The sequence below is a fragment of the Anser anser genome (assembly GCF_964211835.1).
Source record: "Anser anser genome assembly, chromosome: 2".
In the NCBI taxonomy this organism is placed as follows: domain Eukaryota; kingdom Metazoa; phylum Chordata; class Aves; order Anseriformes; family Anatidae; genus Anser; species Anser anser.
In genome coordinates, this window is record NC_139721.1 from 43,120,961 (window position 1) to 43,136,959 (window position 15,999).

A 15,999-nucleotide genomic window follows, 5' to 3' on the forward strand; every position below is an offset into this window, starting at 1 on the left:
AAATACTTTTAATGTCTGTGGATAGAAAATAAATAGTGTCTTACTTAAGGACTATATCTTTCTCCCCCATTATCCTTTTTCTGTGAGGTCATCCTTGATGGCAGATGGAGGGTAATAGTTTTTGAATTCATCATAATAGAGATAAGAGATACAGCATGGATAAAGGAAGTTTTAAATACACTGTTCCGCCAAGATATTCCAATCCCTGTTCCATATGTAAAGCTTTCTATCAGGGTTGAGAGACTGACTGGACTGCAGTGGGGTCTCAGGAAAGGAAGGACTGCTTTCTTTCTTACAGTGACAGTACTACCCTTTGCATAGCAAGGGAGAATTTTGAAGCAGATCTGTTGAGATAAAATGTTCATGGCATGAATGCACTGCGCTGAGGCAAGAGATGGCCAGCAGTCCCTGTTGAAGTAGAATAACAGAATTAATGTTACAGATCCAAGAGGGAAATGTGAGAATGAGAACAATCTCTGTGGCTGAGAAAAGCAGTGGTGATAATGTGAATCAGAGTACATCAACAGTGGTGATAATGTGAATCAGAGTACATCAACAGCTGCATTAGAAAAAGAACCATAGAAAATAGTTTTTTGAACCTTTGAACCAATGAGAGATGGGCAGGAATTCTCCTTGTTTTGATAACATGTGTGTTCTCCACTGTGGAAAAAAATGCCATACACACAATGAATACCAATGCACTCCTACTATTAGGATACTTGTCCTTCCTTGGAAAATAAAACATTCATTTTAGACATCATGCAGGGAAGTAAACTGTTCTTTGCTCTTCTCTTGAAAGTAATGCCTACAGCATTTGGTAACCTTGAGAAGAGAAAGCTAGAGGTTGCACGAAGATGCACGCATCTGCTCTGCTTATATACCTCCTTAAGTGTTATACCATTTTTGTTGTCTTTGTTTAACATAGAGCAAAAGAAGATTAATTTTCAAAAACAGGATTCTATGAAACACCATTTTATTAAAATTATATTCTTTTATTTCCCCCTGAAGCTGGTATTTTTTTGGTAGTTAATGCTGTCAGTTTAACCAGTATGTTTGAATCACAGGTGGAATTTCCAGCAGCTATGGAAATTAGCCTACTAAAAACACAGAGATTCAGATACTGTGTCAGGTTAACACTCAGATCTTGAAAGAGATAGCATACCAATACTTTCAATAGTATAACGAAAAACATATGAGAAATAAAAGAATACAGCAGTTCTATTTATATTAATTGTAGGTATTTCCTAACATCGTGTACTTGTAATATCACAGAACAGAACCATTTTGTGCAGATTCTTTGATTATCTTTAAACCTTGAGGTTTGACTCTTTTCTCTGTAGTACAGAAGCAAGAGGCTATTTATTGCATTTGTCAACATGTATGTGAACATAACTAGAATCCAGGAAAGTGGAAAATCAGTTCCCTGTTTTTGCCAGGTACCAAATTTGCTTTGTACTGCTAGCGTGCTGAGTAAAATAAGTGGAATCAGAAAGTTCAGATTTCCCCAACTGCAATTTAATAAACCACACGTGGGTGCAGGAAGAGGTGAAATCAAGGCAAGAATTAAGATTTAATTCTAAACACAGAAGTGCACTGCATATCTAAAAGAGATGTATTGTGATATGTAAATGAGAGTTATAAAGTGTAGTAAAATCTCCAGTAGTTGGAGGCAATACCTTTGGTTTCCTACACTAAGAAGAATCAGAAGATTTTGTAAGAAGGGCTACCTAATGCTGATTTTCCTAGAAGCTACCAAGTATATTTTCAGCTGAGATCAGAACGTTCACAAACTCACCGTGGCTAATGTAAAGACTGGCAAATGAAAAGCAATTAGGTAGTGAACTACATGCTTTATTGAGGTAGGGCGTATTTTCCTGCCATTTGGAAAGGCTTAGTAGGGAAATTGATGCTGTCTTTCAGAACCCCCCTGCCTGATGATGGCTCTCACAGGAGCTGACATTTGCTGCACTCAGTGTAACGGTGGTGATGAGCTCCAAGAAGAGGAAACAAACCTACATTTCCTGTTCCATCTTGGCTGATCAAATAAAGAAACCTCTGGATGTTATATCATGCCTCTCTGCTCAGAGATCCTTTTCTGTTTGGTATCATGGAAATTTTGTCTATAGAAAATAGATCATTTTAAATAGAAACAGAAAAATAGAATAGTTCACTTGAAAGGGACCTACAAAGATCATCCAAGTCCAACTGCCTGACCTCTTCAGGACTAACCAAAAGTTAAAGCATATTTACGAGAGCATTATCCAAACACCTCTTGAACCTTGACAGGCATGAGGCATCAACCACCTCTCTAGGAAACCTGTCCCAGTGCTTGACCACCTTCATGGTAAAGACATTTTTCCTCATGCCGTCTGACCCTCCCCTGGTTCAGCTCTGTGTCGTTCCCAAGCATCCTGTCATTGGTTCCCAGGGAGCAGAGGCCACCACCTCCCTCTGCTTCCCCTCCTCAGGAAGCTGCAGGGAGCAGTGGAGTTGCCTCTTAGCCTCCTTTTCTCCAAACTGGACAATCCAAGCAACTCCAGCTTCTCAACATAGGACATGTCTTCCAGCCCTTTTACCAGCTTTGTTGCCTACCTCCGGATGCTTTAAGTTACCTTAACATCTTTTTTAATATCGTGGAGCCCAGAACCGCACACAATATTCAAGGTAAGATAAGGTAAGATAAGATAAGGTAAGACACCAACACTAAGTATAGTGGAAGAATCACCTCTTTTGACTGGCAGACCATGTTTAAGGCACCCCAAAATGCAGCTTGCCCTCTTGGCTGCCAGGGCACATTACTGGCTCATGTTGAGCCTGCTGTCGACCAGCACCCCTAGGTCCCTTTCTGCTGAGCTGCTCCCCAGCCACTTCTCTCCTGGTCTGTACCTATGTCTGGCATTACTCCCTCCCAGGTGCATTGTTTTCAGTGTCAGATTGTTAAAAAAAAGCTTTTTTTTTCTCAATTAATTTCAGGTATTCTATTAGATATTCTATATCTAGGTTCTGTATGTAGCTCACACATGGAGGAAACGCTACTTGATTCCAAAATGTTGCTGATTTTTTAATTTTTTACTACCTTCAAGTGTTCTTTTCACCAATACCAGCTCAGACAAGGGGAAAGTTTATTCCTCTCTTTTCTCACAACGTTCTTGAACAACATTTTGTGGTACTCTTCCATCATCTTTTGCATAATCTTTCCACCACTATTAAACCTATTAACACCATTCTCAGAACTTCTAAATGCTTCACGCTGTCCATGTACTTATCATTTTCTTATCAGTGCTCATCATCTTTAAACTTTTGATTTCCCATAAATAATCTTTCTACTCATCTTTCTACTCATTTCTCAGAAAAACATACTTTCAAAACTAATGCCTTAAAGGAAAGCTGCTGCACTATGTATGGTCAGCAAGCCTTGTTAATCACTTTTTCTCTTCTCTTTTTAACTTTATTACAAACACTGAGACATTTAGATAACATTGTCAGTGTTAGAGTAACTTCCCCACCCATGCATGTTCATTTGTTTCTGCAATGTAATACCAACTGATGTCTGTGCTATCTTCTTCTCTAAATCATGACTATATTCACAAAGGAATTCTGATAGGATCAGTTCCTTGACCCTAATTTGACAACCGCCTTCCCCCTTTTATCTTTAACAATTAATTAAAATCCAAATATATATACGGATACTTATATATATGATGGAAAACTCTATGGAAAAATTTGCCTAGATAGATGCAAGTGTAAAATCAAGACCTTTACAAGTATTTTATATAATAGTAATAACTATAAGTGGGAACAATATTATTCACCTTAGTAGCTGAATATTTAGCAAAGAAGGATATTTGAAAGAAAAAGTTAAATAATGAAATTTTTATTTACCAAGAATCTATCTTTAAGATGTACAGTGAAGAAACTGAAAATATACTGGAGAAATGTTATTACTAAGGGAGAAATGAAAAGACACATGATCAAACCATCCTTTTGCACTTGTACTGATTAAATATAGAATTCTAAAAATGCTTAGTCAATAGATGTTTCTCAATAAACCGACTTTATTAGTTTCATTATAGATGCTTAGAAACTATGTCAAAGTTTGTCTAATTACTGCATTTTATTGAACAAGATGCATTAGGTGTACTAAAAGAAAGGTAATATGCTTGTAACTTTGACTAATTATCTTAGATTAAAACTATGGATATATAAATAATTTCATATAAAATACGTATTTTTATTTAAACTATATAATACTTTATTGTAAGGAAAAATATGGAAGTAAAATCCCAACCAGACCAGTTTCAGAGTTCAATTTCATGATGTGCTTGCAGAAACAAGTTAAAAATATCTATTCAAAGTCTTAGAAAAAATATTTAATTAAAATAAATGTCAAGATAATAATAATATTCAAGGTGATAATTTAAAATTCAAATAAATGATATGATAACATAACATAGAAAAAAGCACATTCCTTTCCTGCATATCATACTAATGCCTGCTGCATAACAGAAGACAGAAATTAACTTTACATCTGTGTACTCTTTTGTGACTGTTCTCAGAAGTGTCTCCTAATTTATTTTCTACCTCAAACAGTAGTTAAAAACAAACAAACAAACAAACAAACAGACAAAAAAAAATATCTTTACTTAGGGTAAATCCAAAAAGGAGTAAAGGAGTCAGCTTTTGAAACAAATGTTCCCTAAAATTTCAAGATATCCATGGATCAGTAAGCCTTTTCCTTTTCTAGTATTTGATGGACAGTGAGACTTTACGTCCTGATCTGCCTTCCTTTTTTCAGTTTAATACTTTGGCTGACTTCCTTGAAATGGTCCAAAGTAATTCCTTTCAAAGATAGTGATTGATGCTGATGAGAGAAGAACACATTAATTACAGGCTGCCCTGGCAGATAACATGACCAACAAGCTACTCAAGCCAAGAAAGTTATTTTTGCTTTCCTTTGGAATTCTAATGAAAAGGAATTGAATGCTTTACTGACCATACATGTCAAGAGTTCAAAACCAGTAGATCTGTCTGAATTAATGATAGCTTCAATGAACATTATAACTGTTATTTATATTCTTCTTGTCTTTTTTATAGTAATAAAAGCAAGGAGATAAATTCAGAGTCAATCAGAACGGTGAAATGTAAACTTTTTGTTTGTTCATTTACTAGAAATTTTGTCCTTCCTTTGAGATAGGAGCACTTCTTTGCCACTGCCATCAGACAATGTTATATAAACTGTTCTGAAAATGCCAAATACAATTGTTAATTCTGATTTCTGAATGCAGCAAAAAACTTCCCTTTGGTGACTCCAGGAGGCAAGGATGTGACAATTTTTTCTAAAAATCTAAGTAATTATAGTACAGATGGAGTACTGAAAATCAAGGGCAAATAAAAATATCTAATTGTTTATTATGTACTTATGTAATTTCTTCTAACTTTATTTATAGATACTCATAAAAATATTTGTTATTATTATTATTATTCGTTTGTTATGATTTGTGGAGAAAGAAGCAAATAAAATAATAGTGCCTGCCCCTGCCTTGTGAGTTAGACTTAGCAAAATTCCATATTAATAAAGTTGGACCAGAGACATGTAACTCAGACATAATGTTGACTGTCTGAAGATGTGGTGTAAGAGAGGCAAAAGCACTTTTATTCCTCAAATACGTCTTAAAGTTAAGTCTGCATCTCAGTGCTGTACGTATTTCTCTTCTACATGGAAGCAATTTATTCCTCCAGATAAACCAGAGTTCTCCATTTCCTATTATTTTAAGTTTCTTAAAATGAAATACCCATTACGCAACAGTTGTGACACACAACACAAACACAAACTTAACAAACTAATCTAATTTACTAAACTTATACTTTGTGATAAGTACCCCACCACAAAACAGCCACATTTTGTGGATTTGCTATACCACAGTACAGTTAATGGCATTACTGTGGTATGGGACTATGTTTCAAATGAGTCTTTGATCACTTTACAGTGTACTCAGCTTTAACCTGAAATTTTTTATCTGTGCTTTGTTTATATGGTTTTGTAAAATATATGCTGATCTTATCAAGGAGATGTGACTGTTGCCCATTCTTACTATGGTCTCTAGCAACTACAACCTCAGAACAGTATTTCAGGCTTTCAACTTTGAGCTGTCTGTAGGTTTACTTAAAATAAGTAAATAAATAAAATAAAAAAATAAAAACCAAGACAGATTTCTCAAAAGAAAAAGCTCTTTCTCTTTGTCCCAAGAAACCTTTCTCAAGGGACTGCAGTGCCTTCCAGTAAGATGAGACTGCCAATGGATGATCTTGGAGACAATCAGATGATGTAGTTTGTCCCAAAATTTCCTACTACCTGCTCCATAACATTGGACAAATATTCATTTTTATGCTTTCATTTAGACAAGAGACTTCATAATAATGAAGTCTTATGCTAACTCTCTTAAGCATAAGACTCCCATTACTGCTTTTATAATAAAATGGGTAAGATGCAATCCAAAGAAAATGAGTATAAATATATGTGCATTAAACTTTTTTTTCAACTTGAAAAGATTAGTCATGATCTTACTTTGACCAAAAATTCCAGTTCATATTGACTTTAGAAAAAAATAAATAATAAATATATATATATATTCTGAGGCAGCAAGGTACTGTCTAAAGAAAAACCTACCAAAAACACTTGAGCTAAAATAATGCACAGCTATTACACAATTAAATACAGATGAAATGAAAATTATGAATTAAAGCACCCCAAATTTTATTTTTCTTACCTGCTGGTTTACTGGAAAATTCCTGTTGATTTTTTTAATCTATAAAAGTGAAAGAAGAAATAGATTAAGATCTCAACCACTAAAAGAAAAATAAAAAATAAAAATAAAAATTAGGTTTTAAAGACATATATCAGACACTTCCTTCCAAACTGTGTAAAGTCTTCTACAGTATAAGGATGAAAACCATAGTGAATAATGAGACATTTCTGTAGTCACTGTGTAGTTTATTCTGCTTTTCCAAAATATAGGAAAGGAGAATATTTACAAAATTATTTCTGAATTGTACAACACTACATATTTTCCCATTGTTCTGACTAGATGCTCTAATTTAAACTAGATTATTTAAGTATAAAAGTAATTCAGATCAATTTACTGCCATGCATCAAGTCATCATGCTTTAAGAAAATACCTTTCCTCAGAGAATGATGAAAAATTGGGCTGGAATAACCTTTGAAACATCATTTGCACTATCCTACTAACCTAGGTGCAGAATCAGGTGTGCATATTTAGTTTTGTTAATTGTTCAAGTAATATAAAAACATTAAGCAATATCACTAGGTAAAATGTAAGCAGTAACCCAGTCTGAGATGGAAGATTCATGAGGAATTTGTATTTAGCCCTGCAGATCATTGACTCTCTAAATAAACATTGTCAGCAACCTGGCTCAAAACTGTTCAACACAAGGAGAATTAGGTGTGGAACATACCCATTCCTGCCATTAGTAGCAGAACAAACATATTCTCTTTATTTTAAAAATAAGCCCTGAAATCCTTTGAGCAAATCTAGCATATCTACTATCTGCATTCATGACAGATACTTATCTCTAGATTTTTTTTTCTGCTCCCTTATGTCAACATTTCACAATTTTTTTTCTAGCTATGGGTTAATGAGAAAAAATAAATAAATTAAAATCGAAGACATTGTCAACAATGATTCAATTGTATAGCCAACCATGCCCTGACACCACAATGTAACATTTACACTGATTCAGCTAAAGGTATGAAGAACAATGCTTTTAGAAGAAAAGAAGAATGCCCATTGAACTTCAGTCAGTGTTTACAGTATCACCTCTGAATAACTGTATGCAGAGTTGTGAATGACACTGTGTTTTCCATACTTTAAAAACAGAATATTTATTACAGTGGTAACCTCTTTGCATTCTTCATGCAAATACTGAGCAAGTCTTTAAGTCTGTCACTGACATCCCACTGTTTGGCTATCAAAGGATAATTCTCACTGTCAAGAATATGCTGGCAAGCAATTTCAGTTGGTTTTCAAATGCACCCAGAATTAAAAGTGTCATAAGAACATTTCCACCCTCCCTTCAAGCATGTGCATCAGCTTCAGTTTCCTCCTTTCCTTAACATATAAGGGAAAGGATTTGGGGAGCTATGGCACTCCATGGACAAAGTATTAAAATAAAATGAATACACACTTCAGCAGATACCATCTTACAAAATTTCTCAAAAGAAAATATAGATGAAAACCTTTTTTTTTTTTTTTTTTTTTTTTTACAGCAATACAGAGAGTTCAAGACTTTGGGGATTTATTTCTAAATTCGGCGTGAAATACTCCAGCATGATAAATCCCTGTTTGTGCTAGTAGGCACTATTAAAATCCTTGTCAAAACTGTGGATTTCCCTCTACTTCAAGCCAGGCTACAGCCAATACTGTGAAAAATTTAAGTTATGAAATAACATGGCCAAGAAAATAAGATTTTACTATTCTAAACAAAATACTGAAAATGTCTTTAGTGGCAAGACAGTTACATATGAAATACATTGATAATATTTATTTTTTAATTCATATATAGACAGTTAAGTTTTTAACAGAAATGAAGTACATCAGGAGTCTCTGTGGACTTCAAAGGCTCCTGGGAAATCTAACTGCATAATCCAAACATCTTTTTCTCATTCACGGATTTCCATCTCATTTTTTAAAGTACAATCTAAGCACCTGCATTGCCTAGCTGTTTTAACTCTTGTTGCTTTGATGAATTAAAACAATCATGTTTATCTTTCAGGTAGTGCTGTGAGGATTTCTTGTAATACATTATTTTTAAGTAGGATAAAATTTACAAAATTCATTACAACAGTTCAGTTCTACCTGGAAGTAAGAATTATAAAGTCTGATTAGTTTGAGAAATCCTTTAAGTGTTTATCATGCACTGTCCTTGTTTTGGCTGGGATGAGTTAATTTTCTTCCTAGTAGTTGGTACAGTGCTGTGTGTTGTTTTTAGGTTGAGGATAATGCTGATAACACACTGACACTTTAGTTGTTGCAGAGCAGTGCTTACACAGAGCCAAGGACTTTTCAGCTCCTGGTACTGCCCTGCCAGCGAGGAGGCTGGGGGTGCACCAGGAGCTGGGAGGGGACACAGCCAGGGCAGCTGGCCCAGGCTGGCCAAAGGGATGTGCCATACCACAGGGCATCATGCTGAACGATAAAACTGGGATGGTTGGGTGGTTGGCCAGGGTGTGTGTGAGCAATTACATTGTGCACTGCTTGTTTTGTATATTCCTTTAGCATAATTATTATCATTACTTTCTCTTCCTTTTCTGTTCTATTAAACTTGCTTTATTTCGACCCAAGAGTTTTACTTTAAAAAAAAAACAAAAAAAAAACCTGATTATCTCTCCCATCCCACTGAGGGGGCGAGGAGTAAGCAAACAGCTGTGTGGTGCTCAGCTGCTCGATGGGTTAAACCACAGCATGCACTGATTCACATACACAAATATTGATCATTCCATCAAAACCAAAAAGCTCTAAAATTAAATAGCAGGAGTCACTGATCTTTAAGATTATGAGATACACCGTCTTGAAAAAAACAACATTGGTTTTTCCAACATTCCAACATGTTACAAAATTCACTGAATAAAATTTAATCCACAGATAATGCAGATCCACAGATCCTTAGGAATCAAAATTTAAATGTAAATATTTTTCACAAATTAAATCAGAAAATTATTTTTTTCTGTTACTTGAGACATATTATCGAAAAGACAAATGTTCTTCAGTCTTCCATAATGTTACTGAACTCATCATAAAACTATTAATTATCAGGCACAATAACAGGACACAGCACTATGTAACTAATGCCACATGGATAATGTTTGTTTTCTCCAGAAGACTAGCAAAGGACACCAGTATGATACAGTTAGAATCATGGAAACACTTCAAACACATATGCACATACTTTTAAATAAAACACTCTGCAGATACTACAGTAAGGAAGGGGGAAAAAAAAAAAAAGCAGGCAGTCTGAGAATATCTATTAGAAATACCTGATTAACCAAAGCAATAAAAATCAGGAGGTGCACAAAAGAGACAAAGCCAGTAAACAAATTCTGTTCTGAAGACAAAGATGCAGAAAGCATTATGAAAGCTGCATTTAAGCTAACAAGAAATACCTGTGTCTACTTTATGTTCAGCAAAACAGGTGCTGAGCACTTAATTCTATTTGGGTTCAATTCCCATGAATGTCAATTAGGAAACAAATTCTAAGAACCCCTCAAACAAAGTAGTTTGGGATTTGATGATAACCTAATCCTCTGAGGAGGAAGATGAGATCAAAAACAAAGTATCTGCAGGATGCTGTGTCTGACTATTAACTAGGCAAGTACTGCTGATAACAGATGAAAAATGAAAGAAGAAATTTTAGCAGAAAGTAAATAGAAGATTGGTTTGAAATACAATTGATTGGGATAGGAGGACAAACACATCGGGCTAGATATGTTTTAAAAACAGAGATGGGCAAATACAGTAGGACATCATAGCCATGAAGAGTACTGGACAGGTAGATGATATGAAGTGAGAGAAAGAGAAGAATGCACCATAGCTATACTCAGTTAATTTGTGCACTAGATGTTGCCACAGGTGGATATTTTTCACTATGATGGCTGTGCCAGCTCCACAGAAGAAACAAAGAAAGAGCACAAGAGACATCGCTCCTCGGCAGGGTGAGCAGATGAGCAGGCTTTGGCTTTAGGTGTATGTGATTGCTATTTTTTTTAATTTATTTTTATTTTTATTTTACTTATTATTTTAACTGCTTTCATACCAGAGAAGAAGGAAGCCAGCAGAATACCCCTCCATACTATCATGTTTTTTGTACCCTATTACTGTTGCCCTGCTGGAATGCAGCTGATTAAGCTGACAAAAAGTGGGTTTTAATCTTTCACATTCAGTTGAAACTGAATTGTTCATTCCTCCAAGAGCTACTGTTTCAGACTTTCTTTGAGCAAATAGCACTACAATAACTATTTTCAGTTCCCATAAGAGGATTTTCAAGTATAATTTCAAAACTGCTATTTATTAGGGGGCTGTTTGACCTTTTTACCTATTTATTTTAATAAAATCTGCTATTCCAATGTAATCACTGGATCCTCATGAGATGATGAGGAAATGTGCCCTTCAATGAGCATATGCCACCCTAAAGACTTTTAAGGGCAGTATGATTTAGAGTTAAGGGCACTGATTCCAGGTGTTTCCATTTCTTAACAATTTAAACAGAAACATTTGTTTGTTTGAAAAGTCTCTGTGTACTATGCTTGATTTAACCTATTTTCTGAAAAACTACATTGCAAATGAGGGGCTCAGCAGGTCTAATGAGATACTGGGAAATATCTTTAATGACAGTGTGGGTCTCAGGTATCGTAGCAGGGCCTCTGGAAGAAGCAATAATACAGTAGGTGTTTGTTGTCAGGATAGAGCAATTGACAAGAGACCATTCTCTCTTGGTACCTTTGGAACCTCCAACACTGAAGGGCAACATTTGGAATGAGGGGGCACCAGCTTCTGCTCAGTATTTTCTTGACTTAGATGGTAGATCAGATTTTCCCATACTTCTACATGATTTGGTCTATCTTTTGCTTGCAGCCTGTAGATATCATGTAACTGCAGGTATCTTCCCTTATCAGAAAATTTCCATTAAAAATAATCCTTTACTATTTAATTTATATTCTCCTTATATCTGGATTTCCCCCAAACAATTTAGACTTTGTAGCCTTCTTCATCAATTGTTTGTATTTCATAACAGCTGACTTATATTCATTAAGAGCTAATTAAAATATAACAGTTTGACAAGAATGTAAATGTGTTCAATAGTTCTTAACTTTCTCATGTATTAAAGCAACAATAGAGTGCATACCAGTGGGATGTTAAGTGATTGCGAACAGGTAGCAAGATCATTACAAATTGGAGCATTTTTGAAAAAAACATGAATCCTTGCTGTGATAATCTTATGTTAATGGATGAGGAAGAAAGAGCAAATAACACCAACATTTGGAATTGTTAATTGGTTAATCCTTGCTATTTTTGTCCTTGCTAAGCTTTGGTTTGCTCAATATGAGCTGTAAGTTGTGGTAAGGTGGCGAAACTTTGTTATCTAAGAGTATATACGCATTGACAACTTCAAGGAATTAGAGAAAATTTGAAAGAAGCATGCAAAAAAATCACATGAAACACATCATACTTTAGTGTGTAGATTCAGATATATGTATAACTGCTTAAGGGCTGAATGTAGGACTTCTTGATGCTGGTTTTACAAGCTGAAGTAGACTTCAGAGCCAAGGCTGAAAATCCATATCATCTACAATCTGTCAAGTGAACTTTCAGTGTGTTCGGGAAAATATGGGAGCATAGGAATGATTTACTACAGTATTTATGTCTGCTTTGTGACCTATCAGGGATGATGCCATCCTCTATTTGTTGTTGATCAGATTTTACCTGCTAAATGGTTCAAAGGATAGGAAGATTCATTAGAACCACTGCTATGACCTCTAGAATTTTCATGCCTAACTCAGATTCTTCTCAAGACCAGATGTACTGGACTGCAAATTCACTCAGACTGAATGAACTCATCATTAAATTCCTCTAAGAAAGAAAATGAATATACAAATATTATGTAAAGGTGAGACTTGTTATCCAGAATAGTTTGTAGAATCTAATAATCTAATTAGTAATATATCCATTCTATGTCAGCGTGTCATCTCAGCAGTTTAGACCCAACACTGAATAATGTAAATGCATAAACATGGCCTCTGCTTTAGAATCTTTTCAAATAGATCCCTGTAGGCTGAAGCATTCTTGCCATGGTTTCTAGGTGATTATATACATAACCAGATTATATATGTTTCAACATATATTAAATATTAAAAAATCTCTTAATAATAATAATACAAAAAGAGATCAAATGCATTTAAAAAATATAGTTAAATCAGTGTTGGCATGATTCAGCAAGCCCCATACCAGCTGACTAACAGCAGTCCTGAAATACCTGTTGACTGGAAAAATGAAGGGAAATATAACTACATTTTTGCTATCAGCAGACGCAGTACTAGACAGATCTTTGTTCTGGGTCAATATTAGCACTTAAAATTCTCATGGATCGCCTTAATCCATCTGGAAACTGGAAATTTCGTTTGAATCCTATCTATACAGAGGAAGAAAAGACCCCAGTGAGTCTTGAGGTCTCGTCTGGAAAGCAGCCCTGCAGTTGCACAAGCTTCCTTGTTAAATTCTTGTACTGAATGACCTTGAATTAGACAGTGGTATAAAATATACAGAGAACTTGCATATTTTGGTGAGCTGCCAATACATACAGACATTTTAAAAATACTTTTCAATACATAAAGGATGGTTCGTAAGACACACGAATGCCCTTCCCACTCACCACACTCCCCCCCCACCCAAAAAAGAAAAAAAAAACAACCACACAACAAAACCACAACATGCTAATCAATTGATTACACAACACCCTGAATAGACATCTTCAACTGATTCAGAAAAAGAGTTATATTGTATATTGTACATATTAATACACCAGATTATATTATCAAGTTTTTGGTATGTGAGAAGACTATCAAAGAAAAAATGGCCATCTGAACTATGATTCCAAACTTGCATACCATCAAATTTCTGTTTCCTCATCAAGAAGGGCTCAGTGATGCATTGAACTCTACCAGCACAGCAGTAACAGATGAAACAAAGAAATACCAGATTTCTGCCTATTACACAAAGCTACAGTCCTAAATCCTAAAGACAAAAACCTCAAAACCTAGTCTTCACACATCTGTGATGTTCCAATACCAGGACTGCAATTACATTTACTTAAAAATAAAAAGTAAATAAAGTGTTTTATTTAACAGATGAATGAATTTACTGAATCCTGCGATATTTAACACTTATTCCTAAATAAAATTTTTGGCATTACCTTAATGATAATATTGCTATTGAGTTTCTTTACAGAAGATAATTGTGTTACAAACACACCATTTTCACAACAGTTAATCTCCCTAATAGAATCATTAAAATGCCAGAAGTAACATGCATGTTACTAAAGACACAATAGTAACAACTGAAAGCCAGTGCCTGAAAAAGCTGTTATGGTCCCATCTCAAAGGGAGAAATATCTGTATCCCTATTGAAGATTTACTAGAAGAACTTTGAACAGCAAAAATTGAAAAAAATAAAATAAAATAGGAAAACAAATGACTCAGAAGGAGATACAGGAAACATTTTTTCAGGTAACTAATCGCAACTGGATAATTGTCATTTATATCAAAGTACTTTTGCTCATTGCAGTATGATAACTGAATTTTCAGTCATACTAAGAGTAAAAAAAAATGGTTGATAAAATCATCAGTAAAACAACTACTCACAAAATAGTGAGATATATTCCTCTTGGTTACCTCTGAATACTTCATAGGTATTCAAACCCATTTTACTTCATGTAGATTCCACAGTAAAGATGTAATTTACCTAGCAACTATTAATTCAGTCTTCCTTTGAAAGTATCGGACTTCCATTTGAAATACAATTCTTCTAGATTCCCCCAGTTAATCTTTTTTTTTTTTAAATTATAAATTCTATGTAACTTTTACTCAAAATATGATAAACATAAATCTTCGATATCTTCTGGATATCCACCTGGAAATACTGCATTCCAGAAATTACCAGAGGCCTCCAGAACCCATATTTCATTATTTTTCTCTGTATTCTTAACATTCAAGTAAAAGTTTAATTGAAATTCCACCCTATTTTTCAATACATTTTACTAAGTTGTTGCTATATCCTTTCTCTATACAATCTTGCTTACGACTTATGTTTAAATTTAAACAGAAGAATCTATGTATTCAAACTTATACTGCTGAAAGAAAGATACAACAGGAAAACTAGTTTACTAGTTGGAAGAGAAAGCTTGGCACTAGAAATCTGTAATTTGTTTCCATAGACTATAATCAACTTATTGTGGGATCCTAAGCTTTCTAACTTCACAAAATAAGTTTATTTAAAATAATGTGATTGAGTTATTATATTTTACTTAACTTTAGTTTGACTGAGAACACCACAAAGTAACGTTTAAACTTCAGAATATGGTAGGAGTAGCAGGTCATAATGACTGGTTTAGTAGATGACAAAATGCAAAAGAAGTTATTACATCCTGAACTCATCATGATATCAAAATACCAACACCTTGGAGATTCAATATACCTACACTTGTCAAAAGAACTAGGTTAAAGCAATAAAAAGAATTACATCTTGAAGTAAGAGCACACTGAAGAAAACCTTGGATCACTCCCCTTCACAAAGCTGTCTATTCAAAAATACATGAAAAATGCTTGAATACTGTTGAAGAAGAAAACAAATGTGTGTTAAATATGATTAAGAAACATCATTGATTCAATCAGAAAGGTTTCTGGAGCTGGAACATTTTTTTCTAAAGCTAATATATAGTTCACAAGGGTAAATATAGTATATAAGTATGATATTTATTTAATGCATTGAAATATTTGTGCTTGTTAAGAAACTGGGATGAAAACACATAATAGACAATATGCATATAGAAAGTAACAAGGCTGAGTGTTTTTGTCATTTGGAAAGCATTTATGTTATAAATTCAGTAATTCATAGCAGCTAATAATGGAGTGAAAGTCATGAAGGAAAAAAAAATCGAATTTAAAAACAAATATGTATTGCATGCATGTGGTGTTCAAGTGATGCAGAACATGAAGTGATGAGATTGATATTTAACAGGGAAGGATTTAGATGGTTGATTATCAGGGCTGCAGCTCTTAGCCCATCTGTTCACCACAGTTACTACCACAGTTATTACTGGGGTTGTTTAGCCTGGAGAAGAGAGGTTTTCAGGGAGACCTTATTGCAGCCTTTCAACACTTAAAAGTGGCTTATAAGGAAGATGGAAAGAGACTTTTTACAAGGGCATGTGTCC

The 15,999-nt window shown here is 34.5% G+C and overlaps 1 protein-coding gene across 1 annotated transcript in view; it reads right to left on the reverse strand.

Moving 5' to 3' along the window:
- SNTG1 (syntrophin gamma 1) overlaps positions 1-15,999 on the reverse strand; it is a 373,437-nt gene that overhangs the window by 71,519 nt on the left and 285,919 nt on the right. Inside the window, exon 12 of the mRNA XM_083823020.1 lies at positions 6,768-6,806. Coding sequence (XP_083679146.1) covers positions 6,768-6,806 — 39 coding nt within the window. The remainder of the gene's footprint in view (positions 1-6,767; positions 6,807-15,999) is intronic.